Below are 17,764 nucleotides of genomic sequence, written 5' to 3'. Positions count from 1 at the left end.
AAGTACACTTGATAAAACTCTACTCCATTGGCATTCTATCTACCAGTGCATGAGCATTGTGCAGCTCCATATCCTTGCACTTGATACAATGCAAAAACAATTTGAAATGTAAGGAAAGCTTAATGAAAATACAATTGTGGGAATATTTCCAACTTATCTTTATCAGAAATAGATCTAATAGACAAAAATTAGTGACCTGTAAAAGAATTGAATAATACAATTAACAAATTCTGTTTACTGTATTCTTATAGTCTTTGACCAGAGAACATATATATCCTTTTTATGAAAAATTTGTCATACAGGTGGCCGCAAAGAAACCTTAAAATCAGAAAAGTAGAGATGGATAGGCCATAGTCTATGATCTAAAGATAAATGAAGCAGAAAATATAATAAAAGGGTGCTGGTAGTGGTTATGTGCCGTGGAGTCAGTCTGGCTCATAGTGGCCCTGCCTAGAGTTCTGATGCTATAAATCTTTACAGGAGCAGAAAGTCACATTTTTCTCCCATGAAACAACTGATAGTTTTGAACTGCTGACCTTGAGGTTAGCAGCCCAACTCGTAACTATTATGCTACCAGAGTACCTTAATAAAATTAATAATAAAAAATAAAATTAATAAAAATAAATAAGATTTCTTGGAAATTAGGAAACAAAGTATCTTTACGATTGCCCTTGGTGTGTTAAGTGTTGGACCACTAACTGAATGATTAGCAGTTTGACCCCCCCAGCCACTCTGAAGGGGAAAGATAAGGCAATCTGCTTCCATGAAGATTTGCAGCCTGAGAAACACTAGGGAAATATATCATGTTTGGTAAGGTGGAGGATCAAAGAAGGAGAGGAAGACTCCCAACGAGATGGATTGGCCAAGTGGCAGCATCGATGGACTCAAGTGTGGCAATAGTAGTGAGGTTGGCTCAGGGTCAGACAGTGTTTCGTTCTGCTGTGCATAAGGTCGCTATGAGTCAGTACCAACTCTATGGCACCTAACAACAACAATCTTTACAGAAGAAGACAACACATATTTCTTCCATGGAGCCCCTGGTTGTTTCTAACTGCAGAACTTAGGTTAGTGTCCCAGCACATTAACTGTGCTACCAGAGCTCCATATTTGTTGTTGTTGTTGCTGTTAAGTGCCATCAAGTTGTTACTGACTCAAAACGACCCTATGCACAGCAGAACAAAACACTGCCCGATCCTAGGCCACTCTCACAATTATTGCCAGACTTGAGACCATTGATGCTGCCGCTTCTCACTGGGGGTTCTTCCTTTTTTCTCTGACCCTCCACCTTACCAAACATGATATTCTTCTCCAGCAACTTGCCCCTCCTGACCATATGTCCGAAGTATGAGAAATGAACTTTGGCCATCCTGGCCTCCAAGGAGCACTGTGCTACACTTCTTCCAACACAGATCTGTTGGTTCTTTTTAAGTACTGTCTCATCAGTTCTGACTCATAACAACCCTGTATACGGTTTCCTAGGAGCAGCTGGTGAGCTTGAACCACTAACCTTACAGTTCAAATTAACCTTGTGGTCCAGTGCTACACCAGGATTAGCAATGCTTCTAGGCCATTTCAGTTGCTAGAGCAGAAAAACAAAAATGTATTTTTAAACTTTTATGATGATATTAATTCAACAACAATAGTTCACTTTATTTTTTGTTTTTATCATTGTTTTTGTCTTACACTGAAATTCTTGATTCCTAACATTGCTAATCCAATGTGTCTATCTTACATTGTATTAAAAAAATTTCAAATAACAAAACCAATAACACTGCAAACAATAAAAGGGCCATTTTTATGTGTTGGACATATTGAATCTTATTGGGAATATTGTGGCACTGTAGGATAGGAAATGGACTGCTAACTCAAGGTTGGCAGTTCAAACCCCTTAGAAACCCTATATTGGGTCTGTTCAAACACTCCTTGGAAATTTTATATTGGGTCACTGTGAGTCAAATCCTACAGGATTGTAACTTAACAACAACAACAACTATACATAGGCCCATTTGAGAAATATTGTATAGAATGGGGATCAAATACAGAAAGGGAACAACTTTTGGAAATTGCAATGATGAAAGCATGTCACCTAAATCACTGTTTGATGTGATGGATAAAATTAATAAAAATGAAGTCCTTTGTATGTGAGTTTCCTCCCATAATGCTTGACACACATTGTGTGTTTATGTGTGTGTAAGAGAGGTGTGTCTTATGTGTTCTGTATTTACATATCAGTTGATTGAATTCATGCTGAATTTGTTAATGAAAAAGTGCTTTATCCTGCTTGAGACTTAATTAACATTTCATTGTGTTCATCAAGTCAAGATTTACTAAGTCCTGACGACAACTAATACCAACATCCATAAAAAATCTTCAACTGCATTATATAAAATGATCATTTTCCCTAAAGATATGTGTAAATCAAAAGTTTTTTGGTTGTTGTTTTTTCTTTTTTTTCTGAATTATAGCCTTTAAAATCTAGGTAAGTCTATAAGGCCTTTATAAAAATCATATATATATAATTTTTCATAATTTATTTTACTAGTATGGAGCACTCTCTTATGACTAACAAAAATAACCTAATAGTGTATAAAGAGGATGACCATTGATATTACTATTTGTTTTTGTTTAATTTTACTTCCTGAAATAAAATAACAATATACAAAGGTATAAGTATAAAAATTAAATGCAAACTGAAATATTATCAGATTCCCTCACAAATGGAAAATAAATGGCAGGTGCAACATTTTTTACTAAGTAATTCCTTCTGGTAGCACAGTGGCTATGAGTTGGGCTGCTAACCTTAAGGTCAGCAATTTGAAACTACAAGTGGTTCCATAGGAGAAAGACGAGGCTTTCTGCTCTTGTAAAGATTTATAGCCTTGGAAACTCTATACAGGGTCACTATGAGTTGGAAATGACTCCATGGCACATAATCAACCAACAAGAACCAACTTGATGGCACCTAACAACAGCAACAGAAAAACACAGAGGGATGAAAGGATGGTTAAAAAGCACTAAGGGGTTTGTGGGCTTGTGGAACAGGATTGAAGACCAGATATAGAAGGCGTCCTGGTGTGGCATTGAAGGATAAGAATTCAACCACAAGGTCGGTTTGAACAGCATGGTCGGTGGTTCAAAGTCTTCAGTCACTCCTCAGAAACCCTACACAGAGTCACTATGAGTGGGGACTGACTCAACAGTACTTATCAACAACCACAACCAGACCTTCCTGTGAGGGCAAGTGTTTTGGAAAGACAAGTTAAGAAAAGTGTGTCATTATCTTATAGACTCCCAGTGTCCATCATTGCCTACTAAAATTTCCTTATTGCAGTGGGTTGTACTTTCCAGATGTTAAGGGCATAATTATTTTCAGCAGTAAAGTCATGGTGGAGGTTTGGTTAACGTTAGGAGACGTGGGTGTAGTTTTGGTAGAGAGTGTCCTCGGCAGTTAACGGACTAAGGACAATATGAAAGCCCGGTGTCTCTTACCCAGCTTTCATGAACAGATTGAACAAACACAGCCTTAAGCTTAATGAAGAAGAAGTTGTAGCTGTAATTAAATATAAAGTCTTAAAATTCAAGTGAAATTCAAATTAGCCAACTCTTAACTCATTCACACTAACTTTAACTAGGTTGTCATTCAAGTATAGCACGTGATATCGTTAGTCCCATGCTTGATAAAGGGAAAATAATGGACATGTGAACTGGGATAGTATTGGGAGAGTCAAAGATGAAAATAAAAAGAAGATTGAAATTATAAAGACAAACCAAGACTTCACAGTTTTGCCTGTGTTTGACCTATTAATCCTCATTTGGGTGAAGGAAAAATAATCTGTTCAGAAGTCATTCTGAATTATCTACTGGTATCTCTTTTCTACTTGGCATCATATATGCAGCATTTTTTTTCTTAAAGCACATGCCAACTCTTTTCAAAGAGAGCTTTGTTCTCAGATGATCCATTAATTGAGGTATCACTGAAGAATTTGGGATAAAATTCAACTTTTCTTGTAGAATTCTTTAGTGTGGTTTGTTTTTCAGTCCTCTTACTCCTCCTTGTATATCTCCAAACATGCTCTTGTTCCTCTTCCTGCCAGAGTGACTTCAGAACATTCTGTAACAAGTTCCCAGAGGCCTATTATGCTGTAACACAGAATTCTAGCAGTGAGCTATAGGTTCTGCCCTTGCCTGCTTTCCTGGGTGAAAGGCTACCTTCATACCTTTAACCCTCGCTAATGGTAGAGCCCAGGCTCATAACAAAGCACTAGAAAGCCAAGCAAGAACTTACCATGCCAATCAAACCTGTTGGGTGGATATGTGGACAGGTGTTGAAGAACTTTTCTGGAAAAAGTACACATTATTTTATTTTAAAGGGAATATGGGTGTGGGGAACAACTAAGAAAAAAATCCCACTCGGGTTTCCAGGAAGAGAAATCAAGTGTTCCATGTAAATTGTGTATAGGAAATGTTTTCAGCTAAACTTTTTGTCCCCCAATTTCTTTTTTTATCTTAGTTGAGGGTCTCCAGAAAGCAATCATGGACCTCGTAGATGAGTTTAAAGATGAATTCCCAACCATCCTACGAATATCACAGTCAAATCAGGTAATGTGATTTCATAATTTTGAAAATGAATACAAAAAAGTATATTGTTTTTAGTATCATACTAATTATGCTTGATTTTCAGATCAGTGCTTGAAGTATAAGAAAACATTAATTTCACCTCAGGGCGAAATCTTACCCACTGAGAAGCGTTTTGGAAAGCAGATAGATTGGGCCCAAAGAAATGAAAGGGATGAATAAATTAAGCTTTAAAAAAATCACTGTGCCATTAAATTGGAAATATGGAATTTTCTCATAATCACAATTACATGTATTTTACTTAAGATTTTGTTGTTGTGAAGTGCTGTCGAGTCGGTTCCAAATTATATCTACCCTATAAAGGGTATCCAAGGAGTGACTAGTGAGTTTGAGCCGCTGACCTTACGTTTCAAACCTACTTTGCAGTCCAACACGTTAAGCCACAGTGCCACTTAAGACTTAACATACAACCAGAAAAATACTACATATGCCTTAGGCAAAATTTATAGTAATCAAATCTGTGTGGAAAGTATAATTGAGAGAAACTGTAGCAATATGGATATTTAATAATATGGGTATGTGTTTTAACGTGGGAAGAAAGTATTGATATTAAAGCAAATTATATCTGCATATTTTTAACCTCTATTACAAAAAAAAGAGTCTTGGTTTGGTCCTGCAGAATAATGTATTGGACCTCAAGGACGGCGGTTCAAACCCACCAGCCACTCCTTGAAAACACTATACAGGATCCCTATGAGTCAGAACTGACTTGATGGCACTTAACAACAACAACAATTCCAAATAGGATTTGAGACAGATAAAAATATCACAAGTACAAGTAGAGACTCTTAAAGAGAGACGCATGATCAAGGAAAAGCTAACATCCTTGTTTCGGGAATGCTTGTAACCTGACTTATTCAAAGGTTGTTTTTTTTAAGTTCTATCAAGTTGGTTTTGACTCATAGTGATTCTGTATAGGGTTTCTGGAGAAGGCTGGTGGGTTTGAATTGCTGACCTTGTGGTTACCAGTCCAGTACTGATCCTACAGTGCCATAACAGGACTCCAGAGGTACACAGCTAATAATGTAAAACCGTGTTTTTTCACCACTTTGGCCACAGTTGGCATAGTAAAGTGACATGATTCATTAAACAATTCATTTATCCAGAAATCAGACTCTTAGCAATGTCAAATGAGGCTGAAACATGGATAAATAAAAAGCATTCTGAGTAACACAGTAATCACAAAGTCTATGTATTTCATTGTTTTGTTGCTACTTTCTCTTCTCGAGTTGGTCCCTGACTCTTGGAGACCCCATACAAAATGTGGTTGGACCATGGTGATCCATAAAGATTTTACTGATTGATTTTAAATAGCCAGGTTTTTCTTCCTTGTGTATCTTCATCGGAAGGTTACTCTGAAATCTCCTCAGCAGCATAGTAACATGTAAGTCTCCACTGATAAATTGGTGGTAGGTGCACTTAAGATGCATGAGCTGGGAATTGAACCCAGATTTTCTGTGTGAAAAGCAAGAATTCTACCACTGAATCACCACTGCATTCATTCAAAGAGAGGTATTAGAGCTGCCTTTAGTAATTCATCCAGGCAGCTGGCCATCAGACATTTACTAAACGCTCACTATTGCTTGGCACTGAGGAGAGGAAGTACAAAGATAAATAAAACATAATCCTTTCAGTCAATAAGCAGAGCAAACTACAAACAAGTAATTGTATTACAATATGGTTAGTGTTATACTGGTATGGTGCTGGTAGGATAAGTACTCAACCACAAGGTTAGGTTGAACCGCAAGGTCAGTGGTTCAAACTCACCCACCACTCCTTAGAAACCCTATACAGGGTAGGTATGAGTCAGAACTGACTCAATGGTACTTAACAACAACATATAGGTGTATGTAAGTTAGGGGAGTGAATAAATTTCTCTACTTGGGAAGGTCACAGAAAGGTTTACAGAGGAAGGATGCTAAAAATTGGGTCTCAAAGGATGACTAAGAATGTGCAAGGTGAAGAAAGCAGTGTGAGTTAGTCCAAAAAGTATGAAAAGAAGAAGCATAGCATGGTCACAGAATGTCAGGTAGATATGAATAAGTGGCATGTAAGGTAGGAAGGTTGAGGGGACAGAACATGGAAGTATTTCTATGCCATGTCTTATTTTGAGTGTAGACATAACATCTGATTTTCACATTAAAAGGCTAGCACCAGTGGTAATGAGGTCAGAAGGGAGGCAGGGGTTCTAGTAAATTCTGCTGGCCAATGTCCTTGAAGAGCACAATGCTGACTTCGAAAACAGAAAGAACGAGTTGGGTCAAAGAGGTGTTTATCATAGTTTGAAAACTGACAGTATGGAGTAAGAAGGCCATGCAGGAATTAAAGAAGACGCTTGGATTTCTTAGGTGACTGGAAGAATGGTAATCCCATTGTTGTAAAGTGCTGTCAAGTCAGTTCAGACTCATAGCGACCTGTATAGTGTTTCAGGGGAGAGGCTGGTGAGTTTGAACCACCAAATTTGCAGTTCAAACCAACCTTGAGGTCCAGTGCTTATCCTACAGTGCCACACCAAGAGTCCAGTAATCCCATTAGAGTAGAGGATTATATGAAGTTTGGAAATGATGACAAAGTTTAATTTGATTATAGTTTAAAAGGTTATACCACATTCTGGCAGAGCATGCAACTCAGTTACACAGGTTAGAAACTCAGGAGAAGTCTGAGAAACTCAGGACTTCATCAGTATATCATTATATCAGCATATAGATGGAAATATACAGTGTTTGGTTAATCCAAGTGTTTATAGAATAGTTTTTAAGTCAAGGTAGTAAATACCACACAAGAAAAGAGTGAATTAATAGGAGGGCATAGGATAAAAGGTCCCAAAGAATGCCATTGTTTAAAGGGATCATCAGAGCCTGAGAGGTAAAAATAGAATGAAAACATTGAAATTCCGTGAAAACCAAAGGAAGAGAGAGAAAAAGGAGGGAGGCATTAGTGACCATCAGAATCTTTGAAGAAATCAAATATGAGGAACAGTGTTTAAAGATACGATGTTGAATACACAGGTGTTTGGGTACACAGTGATAAGATGACATCCAGATGGTAGCCAGCAAAGAAGTCAACTAGGTCATGGCTTAAAATCTCGAAAGCATGAATCGGTTTTTATAATATATCTTATTAGACTGTAGTTAATCTCACTTTTTGTATCTTACTAGCCTTAGTACAAATCTTTTTAAATTTGGGGGACTTTTAAAAATTATGCTCTAGGTTACTAAGGGAAGAGATGAGAGAGAAGATGGCCATGCTTGGGCTAGGATGCAAAATGGCTAGGCTGGCACTGTCCTGGCAGAAATTACTGAGACAACCCCAAGAGAAATGCTAGAACACAAGATAGGCATGGATGGAAAGTCCTAATGCCTCCTCCAGGTGGGCTCTTTCATCACTGCCAACATTAAAGAGAAACTGGGGTTTTGTTGACAGAAATTGTAGCTTGCTTTACAACTACCTTCATCTCTTCCTAACCCCCTGAATAGATTTATTATCACTAAAGCCATAAACATGATTTATGGTAAAACTGACAGATACTCTAACTCCCAAAGGATTCTTTTGAGTTTTTATTTCCAACTTACTAATAAAAACTGCCCTGCTCAAAAGAACTCAATATAGATGATTAAAGTTCCTTTCTCATTCTCAAAACTCTTCCATTGTTCTTTTCTCACTATTTACTTTGAAGAATTTATTGCTGAGATTGGCAGGAAGACTGAATAGTTAGAGAATATTGTAGTAAATTTGAGTTTCTCTGGTCTTCAAAAACAAATTTTCTAGAAAACATTGCTAATACTGTTTTTAACTGCATTCTTTTTTTAAAGTCAGATTAAAATGCGGTAAATGTTTATTCTTTCCAGGATGGCCACTAACCACCACCAGCCACTGCCATCAAGTCTACTGTGGCTCATAGTAACCCTTTAGGGCAGAGTAGAGGTTTTCCAAAGCAGACTGCCTCAGCTTTCTGCTAGAATGGCCAATGGGTTCAAATTGCTAACCTTTCAGTTAGCAGTACAATGCTTAACTCGATGCTCCTTGGAGATTCTTAGTCTCCAAATAAACTGAGAGGAATGGCTTTAAGAATATTTATTGTTCTTCTTAACTGCCGTCAAGCTGGTTCCTACCCACAGCAGCCCTGTGTAGGGGTTCCAAAGAGCGACTGGTGGGTTTGAACTGCCAACCTCGCAGTTATCAGTCCAGTGCTTAGCCTACAACACCACATCAGGACTCCACTTGGTGGACTTTATTCATTGATTTGTGTATTAAATTGCTAAAATTTCCCTGTGCTATTCTGAGGCTCTGTTGTTCAGTGCCATCAAGTTGTTTCTGACTCAGAGTAACCCTTACTAGGGTTTCTGAGGAGCAGATGGTAGGTTTGAACCATCGACCTTGCGTTCCAACCAAAGTTGCAGTCCAGTGTGTAATCCTGCAGAACCACACCAGGACTCCATATATGCCGAATGTTGTTATTAAGTGTCATCGGGTCTATTCCGACCCATAGCGACCCTGTATAGGGCTTCTGAGGAGCAACTGGTGAGCTGGAACTGCTGACCTTGCAGTTCAAATGGCTTTGCAGTCTGGCACATTAACCTACAGCGCCACACCAGGACTCCTACACCCCGAACAGTGGTTATTAAATAGTCCTGCAAAGCTAATTGTTTTGAAGGAAATTTTCTTTCAGGGTCTGGGAGAGTTAATTTTAGAGTCCTAGCCTGAGGTCATGACTTCTGAAGTCATGTATTCCCCACTGGCTCCTGCCTAACCAGCCGAGACCTCGTTGCCCTCAGTGTCAACTTCCTTTAATAAAGAAAACAAAGACCAAAAACATAAGGCTTACACTTGAAAATTACAAATGACTTTCATATGCGGACTTGAAAACATTAAACCTTTACACTTGAACAAACAAAAATGTGTATTATAACTGGGGAACTAAAAAAAATTTTAATTCAAGATTAAGAGAAATCTCTTATGGTAAAAATAGGCTCGATTTTTATGAGTTTTAACTTTGGAAGGTGATTATGTTTTATTCTGTTATTCTCATACCATATCCTGTTACAGGCAGAACATAATACAATGATTAAGCATTCTCAGTGGTTTGAATTCACAAGCTACTCCATGAAAGACAAAAGCTGGTAATTTGCACCAGTAAAGATCACAGCCCTAGAAATCCATGGGGCAGTTTTACTTTGTCATATTGGGTTTCTAGGAGTCAGAATTTGACTTGACAGAACCTAATAATAGACAGAAAGGAGCTCTAGTAGCGTAGTGGTTACGAATCGGGCTGCCAATCTCACCGTCAGCAGTTCGAAACTACCAGCTGTTCCGCGGGAGAAAGATGAGGCTCTCTCCTCCCGTAAAGATTTACAGCCTCGGAAACCCTGTACAGGGTCGCTATGAGTCGGAACCGATTCCACCGCACATAACAACAACAACAATAATAGAACATACTAAGATCCATACAACAGTCTGAATTTTAATCATACAAAATCTGTAGATAGACGTTTCTGAATTCTTTATGAATTTCTTAAATGTAGAATACAAAATGCTGGGGACACCCAGTGACAGCTGGAAATTGCTAGTAATAATTTTGAAGTTTCTAAATACACTAAGAGTAGTACTGTAACTAGAATTTCTGTAATTCAATTATATCTTTGTCTTTGGTGGGTTTTTTCTGTGGCACACCAGCAATGATGTGAAAATGACAGAACACATTTCACTGAAAACGGTCTGGGTAGTTTTGAATTTAAGGTTTGATGTTTCTCAGTATTAATTTATTATATTTTCTGATATTTTAAATTAATTTATTTTGATAACCATTTCTAGAGTACTTACTATGTGCCAGACACTATTCTTGGCAATGAGTTAAATATAAAACACTATTATCATAGAACTAATTTACACCCCTTGTTATTGTTTTTAAGTGCTGTCAAGTCACCTTGACACATAGCAACCCTTTATAGGAACCTGAGGAGCGGCTGGTGAGTTTGAACTGCCAACCTTGTGGTTCAAACCAACCTTGTAGTCCAGTGCTTATCCTACAGCGCCACATCTTAGTCAAGTGGAAAAATAATAAACAAGGAAATTGAGTAAGTTATCTAGTATGTTATGTAGTGGTAAGCTTTATGGAGAAGGAAAGAACTATAGCAGAGAAGAGATGTGAAGTGAGAGTGGGGTAGGATAAGCACTGGACTGCTAACCACAAGGTCGACAGTTTAAACCCTCTAGCTGATCAATAACCTCATATGGATGCGAAAGCTGGACAGTGAATAAGGAAAACCGTAGAAGAATTGATGCCTTTGAGTTGTGGTGTTGGAGGAGAATACTAAAAGTGCCATGGGCTGCCAAAAGAACCAATAGATCTGTTTTGAAAGACGTGCAGCCAGAGTGCTCCTTATAGGCCAACATGGCTAACCTTCGTCTCTCATACTTTGGACATATTGTCAAGAGGGAACAGTCGCTGGAGAAGGATATCATGCTTGGTAAGATGGAGGGTCAGAGAAAAAGAGGAAGACCCCCAATGAGATGGATTGGCCAAGTGGCAGCATTGATGGACTCAAATGTGGCAACAGTGGTGAGGTCGGCCCAGGATCAGACATTGTTTCATTCTGCTGTGCATAGGGTCGCTATGAGTCGGTTCTGACTCGATGGCACCTAACAACAGCAATCCGATCCGTGGGAGGAAGATGAGGCTGTCTGTCCCAGTAAAGATTTGTTCCTGGGCTGTCAAGTTGGTTCCCACTCATAACAACCCTGAACAGGATTTCTGAAGACTGATTGATGGGTTTGAATGGCCAACCTTACAGTTAGCAATCCAGTGTTTATCCTACAATGCCACACCAGGAAATCCTGTACAGAGCCAGAATTGACTCCGCAGCACTGGCTACGGTAGGAAGAGAAGCCTGGTGGCATAAGGCTTCAGCTCTGGGTTGCTAACCAAAAGATAGGGGCTTCAACAAACCAGATGCTCCACAGGAGAAAAAAAATTTGTTGCTCTGCTCCCATAAAGATTGTTGTTGTTGTTAAGTGTTGTTGAGTCGATGCCAACCCATAGCGACCCTGTATAGGGTTTCCAAGGAGCAGCTGGTGATTACAACCTAGGTGAGGCAGCTCTACTGTGCCCTATAGGGTACTATGAGTCAGAATCTACTCTGGGGACGCACAAAAACAATAGCATCCTGGTAAAGAAAAGGAGAAAAGCTGGTAGCTTTGAAAAGAAAAAAAAAAAACAAAACAAAACTTTTGTTTTTCTAGTATTTTTGTTAACTGTTGTCAGATCAGTCGGTATGGACACATAGCACCCCTGTATAGGGTTTCTAAGGAGTGGCTGGTGGGTTTGAACTGTGGCTAACAGTTCACTGCTTATCCTATAGTGATACACCACGACTCCTGCTTTTCTAATTGCTGTCAGTGTTGTTAAGTGCCATCAAGTCGGTCTGACCCATAGCAATCCTGTGTAGGGTTTCTGAGGAGCCGCTGGTGAGCTTGACCCACAGACCTTGCTGTTCAAACCGACCTTGCAGTCCAGCGCATTAATCCACAGCACCACATAATGGTGGTGGTGGCTGTGTGCCGTGGGATCAGTTCCGACTCACAGTGACCCTGCACAGGGTTTCCGAGGCTGTAAATCTTTATGGGAGTAGAAAGCCTCATCTTTCTCCCATGGAACAGCTGGTAGTTTTGAACTGCTGGCCTTGTGATTCGCAGCCCAATTCGTAACCACTACGCTACCAGAGCACCACAAAATAAAGCTAGTTAAAAAGTAATTTCAGTATTCTCACCATATAATGGTCAATCATTCAAAATCAAAAAGGCAACATTTCCCTAAAGATGGAGTTGAGGAAGGGATGGGAAGGTGGGTGGAATGGAAAACAGGAACCACGGGGAGGAAGCAGGACCACTGTTGTTGCCTGGATGAGAATGTAATCATTGAGATGAAGCAAAGTGTATGATTTGTTGAGTGTAAAACTGATGATCTTATCTGTAAGCCTTCACTCAATTCACAATAAAACGTTAGAAAAAAATAACATTGTGAAGGTAAGAGTCAGTTACAATCATCTTAAGCTGGTGACTTCTTTTTAAAAAAAACAGTGAAGTCTCATTCTGCACCTGAAGGAATGTATGTAGCTCTCCTGTGTGCCCCCTTCATGTCCCCGGTGCCACAGAGAACCACTAAACAGGCACATCAGTGCCCAGATTTGGTTTCTAATATTATCTTTCCTAAAAGCCATGAGCATCTTTTTGGGAATGAGTCAATTTCGTGTTTTGTGTCAAGGAAAACAAAAGTGGTTGGCAAAGTCATTAAGTAATCCTTTCTGAGGTAAAAGTATTTAAAAACCATGAAGGTAGGCATGCATACTAGCCGAATAGCAACGGCTTGAGCATTGAAGGGAAACAGACGATAATCTTTAGAAATAGGTCAAGAAATAGGGAAAACTATGAATTCATTACACTAAAATGGAGAATATAACACAAAGTTTGCTAAACCATCAAGTCGGTTCCGACTCATGGTGACCGTGCATGGGGCTTCTGCTACACTTAAAAACTCTTGTTTATAATAATGTCAAATTTGGTGAACACAAATTATGTGATTCCTACAGTAGAGTGTTGATTAGCAGTGTTGATTTTTCTTTCTATAAAGAAAAAACTTATAAAGACAATTTAACGCAGGAATTGGTAAATCAGAGAAGAATTCTAATGTACTCTTTGGGTGAATTAGTAAAATTGGTTAATGGAAATAGATTCATAAAGTCAGTGAACACAGGCCAACATGTACAGATCTTCAATATTTTGTAAATATACCTTAAAACGGGAGACACTTCAGAACACTGATATTTTACAACTACAAAAATGAAGGGTCTCCAGAATAGAAGAAAAATGTAGAAAAGCATTAAAAAGTATTAAAAAGACCAGGCTGACTGGTCAGATAGAGGCTAGTGGACTTCCCAAGACTATGGTCCTTAGACACTCTTCAAACTTGGAACTGAACCCACACCAGCAGTTCAAGCTCACCAGCTGCTCCTCGGAAACCCTATACAGGGTCGCTATGGGTCAGAATCAACTCAACGGCACGTAACAACAACATATATATATAAATAGATAGATAGATAGATAGATAGATAGATAGATAGATAGATAGATAGATATAGATATAGATATATAGATACATACCTATATATCTATATCTAATATATACCTATATATCTATATCTATATGAAAGAAGGGTCTCCAAAACACAGAATGTTTGACCAAGTAGACAAGGTCTCAGTAATGGCAGAACTATGGGTGTGTATATATGTGTGTTATCAGGGCAATCAACTACAATAAGATAAAACATTATATATGAATAAATGGCAATCAGAACTAAAACCAACTTATTCCAGCTGCTCCGCCTTGAAGAGGAGTTGGGTGGGGTCAGTACAGCCAAGCATAAGATCACAAAAGAAATAAAATCTGTATGACAGAAGTTTTAGATACAGGGGACAATGATTTCTCTCCCTGGTGTGCCCACAACCAGGGTGGTGGCTGCCGTGGTCAGTTGCTGTCCAGTCTGAATAATATCACCTGGCTGTACTGGCATATTGTCTTACTTATTTTACTTATTTGTAAGGATTGCTCTCCTCTAAGGTGGCTTTTGGAATGGTATCATTGTAGCATTCCACAATACTATACTTGGCTAAGCACTTGGTTAAGCACTGGGCTGCTAATGGAAAGGTTGGTGATTTGGAACCACCAACCACTCCACAGAAGAAAGATATGATACTCTGCTTCCATAAAAGATTTATGGTCCTGGAAACCCTATGGCGGGGTGGTGTTGGGTTTCTACTCTATCCTATAGAGTAAATATGAGTCAGAATAGACTAAACAGTAGTGGGCTTATACCTTCCTATACACATATATGCAAACTTATCTATGTAACCACTCACATGCTTTTGGCTGTTACTGCTGTTGTTAAATTGTATATGTTATGTTGTTAGGTGACATCAAATTGGTTCTGACACATAGAGACCTTATGCAAAGCAAAACAAAACACTACCAGGTCCTACACCATCCTCACAATTGTTGTTATGTGTGAGCCCATTGTTGTTGGTCTTGCTTTTTTACACTGACCCTTTACCTTACCGAACATGATGTCTTTCTCCAGGGACTGGTCCCTTCTGATATGTCCAAAGTATGAGAATGCTTCCATGGAGCATTCTGACTGCTCTTCTTCCAAGGTAGAGTTATTTGTTTTTCTGGCAGTCCATGGTATTTACAATATTCTTCTCTAACACCATAATTCAAATGCATCCATTCTTCGACGGTTTTCATTATTCATTGTCTAACTTTCACATGCATATAAGATTATTGAAAATACCATGGCTGTGTCAGGCGCAACTTAGTCTTCAAACTGACGTCTTCACTCTTGAACATTTTAAAGAGATTCTTGTGCAGCAGATTTGTCTAACGAAATACGTCATCTGAATTTCTTAACTGCTGCTTCCATGACATTAACTGTGGATGTAAGCAAATCAAAGTCTTAGACAACTCCAATATTTTCTCCATTTATTTTGATGCTGTTTATTGGTCCAGTTCTGAAAATTTTTGTTTTCTTTACATTGAAGTACAATTCATACTGAAGGCTGTAGTCTTTGATCTACATCAGTAATTATTTTCTGTCCTCTTTGTTTTCAGCAAGCAAGGTTCTGCTATCTGTATATTGCAGGTTGATAATGACTCTTCCTCCAATCCTGATGTCACGTTCTTCTTCATATAATCCAACATACAGGTTGAATAAGTATAGTGAAAGGATACAATCATGATGAACACTTTCCCTGATATTAAACCACTCAGTATCCCCTGTTCTGTTTTAATGACTATCTCTCAGGCTATGGACAGATTCCTCATGAGCACAGTTGAGTGTTCTAGAATACCCATTCTTTGCAATGTTATCCACAGTTTGCTATGATCCACACAGTCAAATACCTTTGCATAGTCAATAAAGTGCAAGTAAACATCTTTCTGGTATTCTCTGCTTTCAGCCAATATCTAACTGATGACAGCAGTGATAGCCCCCTTTCCACATCCTCTTCTGAATCCAACTTGAATTTTTGTCAGCTCCCTGTTGATGCACTGCTGCGATAGTTTTTTGTTTGTTTTTTTAAATTATCATCAAAATTTTACTTGTGTATAATATTGATATTGTACCATTTTATATTCCCACCAGAGTGCATAAGTGTTTTAATCTCCCTTCAACCTCACCCGCATCTGTTATTTTCTGTTTTGTTTGTTTGTTTGTTTGCTTGTTTTATCAGAGTCATTTTTGCAAGCATGAAATGGTATCTCGCTGTGGTTTTGATTTTCATCTCTCTCATGGTTAATGATGTCGAGCATCTTTTTTTGTGTTTGTTAGCCACTTGAGTGTCCCAGGCTTGACTTTTTGGTAGCATTTCACAACTTAGATAGCATTTTCCACTGGTAGTATAGACTAGGAGGGTTGAGACCCAAAGAGGTGGGTTAATGGAAAGCTTTTTTTTCATAAAGTTAATAGATTAAGCCAAAACAGGGCTTCAAATGATGCAGAAATACATTCTCATTGAGAGACTGCAATAGCTTTTGATTGTCTCCAATGACAAATACTGAACAGTAAGAGAAGTACTGAGCTTTAATAATAAAACTAACAATTAAAAAATTATTTCATGATAAAAGTTGGGGCATTTAAAATAAGTTACATGTTTGCTCTTAGACTAATTTATGGTGTTCATTGTGAGCACACACACCCACACAAATCATCCTTTTAAGAAAAATGTTTTATTTATATACTTGTTGTTGTTCAGTGCCATCGAGTCAGTTCCAACCCATAGCAACCCTGTATAGGGTTTCCAAAGAGCAGCGGGTGAGCTTAAGACTCAAATAAATATTTAGGCTTCAAAGTTACTCATTTGTGTTATTAACCAGTACTTTTTCTCCAAATTATATACTAGAAAGTCAGAATAGCTCATAAGATTACTTAAATGAATAATGCAAACTACACTTGTGCATTGCCTGGAATGCAGTCTAACCACATTGTAAGTAATTTCCCTGTGGTTTACTTTATGGGAGAGCAGAGAAAGAATTGCATGTCATGTGTTTGGTAATACTTTGACATATTTCCATCAAAATGCTGAAAGAAGTTTTGAAGGTTTTAGAAATTAGTTTCTTAAGTTTATTGAGTATTTGTTTATTGTTCTTAAAACTGCACATGTGTAGTGTGAATATTATATGTATGCTATTGTCTCATAGGGGAGCGGGGTGCCTCTGTAGGATAAACACTGAACTGCGAATCACAAGGTCAGCAGTTCGAGCCCACCAGCAGCTCTGTGGGAGGAAGATGAGGTTTGCTGCTCCTGCAAAGATTTACAGCCTCAGAAACCTCAGGGCCACTGTGAGTCAGAACTGCCTCATCAGCACTTCACAACAACATTCTCTCATAATTTGAACTTTTAAAAGTAAATTGGGAAAATATTACTTTTGAAAAACTCTTTAAAAATAAATGTGCATGTAGAATGTGCCCTTTGATTGTGTAAATGATTATATATGCCTGAGTGTTTAAAAGGGAAAAAAAAGAGCTAAAATGAGTAGAGAGAACTACTGATGGTGCATGGAGGGGATTAGAATCATTGCAATTAAACAAGGTGTATGACTGCGAACCATAAGGTCAGCGGTTCGAAACTACCAGTCGCTCCGCGGGAGAAAGATGAGGCCTTCTACTCCCGTAAGGATTTACACCCTCGGAAACCCTGTACAGGGTCGCTATGGGTCGGAAGCGACTCAAAGGCACTTAACAACAACAACAACAACATGATTTGTTGAATGTAAAACTGATGATCTGCCCTGTAAACTTTCACTCAATCCACAATAAAAACTTAAAAAAAAAAAAATGCACATAGGTACAAGTCCAAATAGCAAAATGAAAAATTTACATCTTTTCACTAGTTATTCCACCTCTGGATATTTATCCTAAAGAAAAAATCTGCATTATTTCTACACAGATTTAAGTATATGGGGAAAACTGATGGTGTTGTGTTTGCGGGGAGGGATATAATTATTGAATGCTGATAGGAAATTATATGGTTCTATCTTTGTCTGAAGTAGATCTTAATAATGAATAACTACAGGTCAGTC

At 38.4% G+C, this 17,764-nt stretch overlaps 1 protein-coding gene across 1 annotated transcript in view; it reads left to right on the top strand.

Moving 5' to 3' along the window:
* The first annotated feature begins 4,286 nt into the window (after positions 1–4,286).
* SPATA9 (spermatogenesis associated 9) overlaps positions 4,287–17,764 on the top strand; it is a 48,012-nt gene continuing 34,534 nt past the window's right edge. The window contains exons 1-3 of the mRNA XM_006867883.1: positions 4,287–4,347; positions 4,511–4,599; positions 8,553–8,559. Of these exons, the coding sequence (XP_006867945.1) occupies positions 4,287–4,347; positions 4,511–4,599; positions 8,553–8,559 (157 nt within the window). The remainder of the gene's footprint in view (positions 4,348–4,510; positions 4,600–8,552; positions 8,560–17,764) is intronic.

Source organism: Chrysochloris asiatica, unplaced genomic scaffold (assembly GCF_000296735.1).
Source record: "Chrysochloris asiatica unplaced genomic scaffold, ChrAsi1.0 scaffold00111, whole genome shotgun sequence".
Classification (NCBI taxonomy): Eukaryota; Metazoa; Chordata; class Mammalia; order Afrosoricida; family Chrysochloridae; genus Chrysochloris; species Chrysochloris asiatica.
The sequence above is the reverse complement of the archived record's forward strand: the minus strand, read 5'-3'. Positions and strand labels throughout refer to the sequence as shown.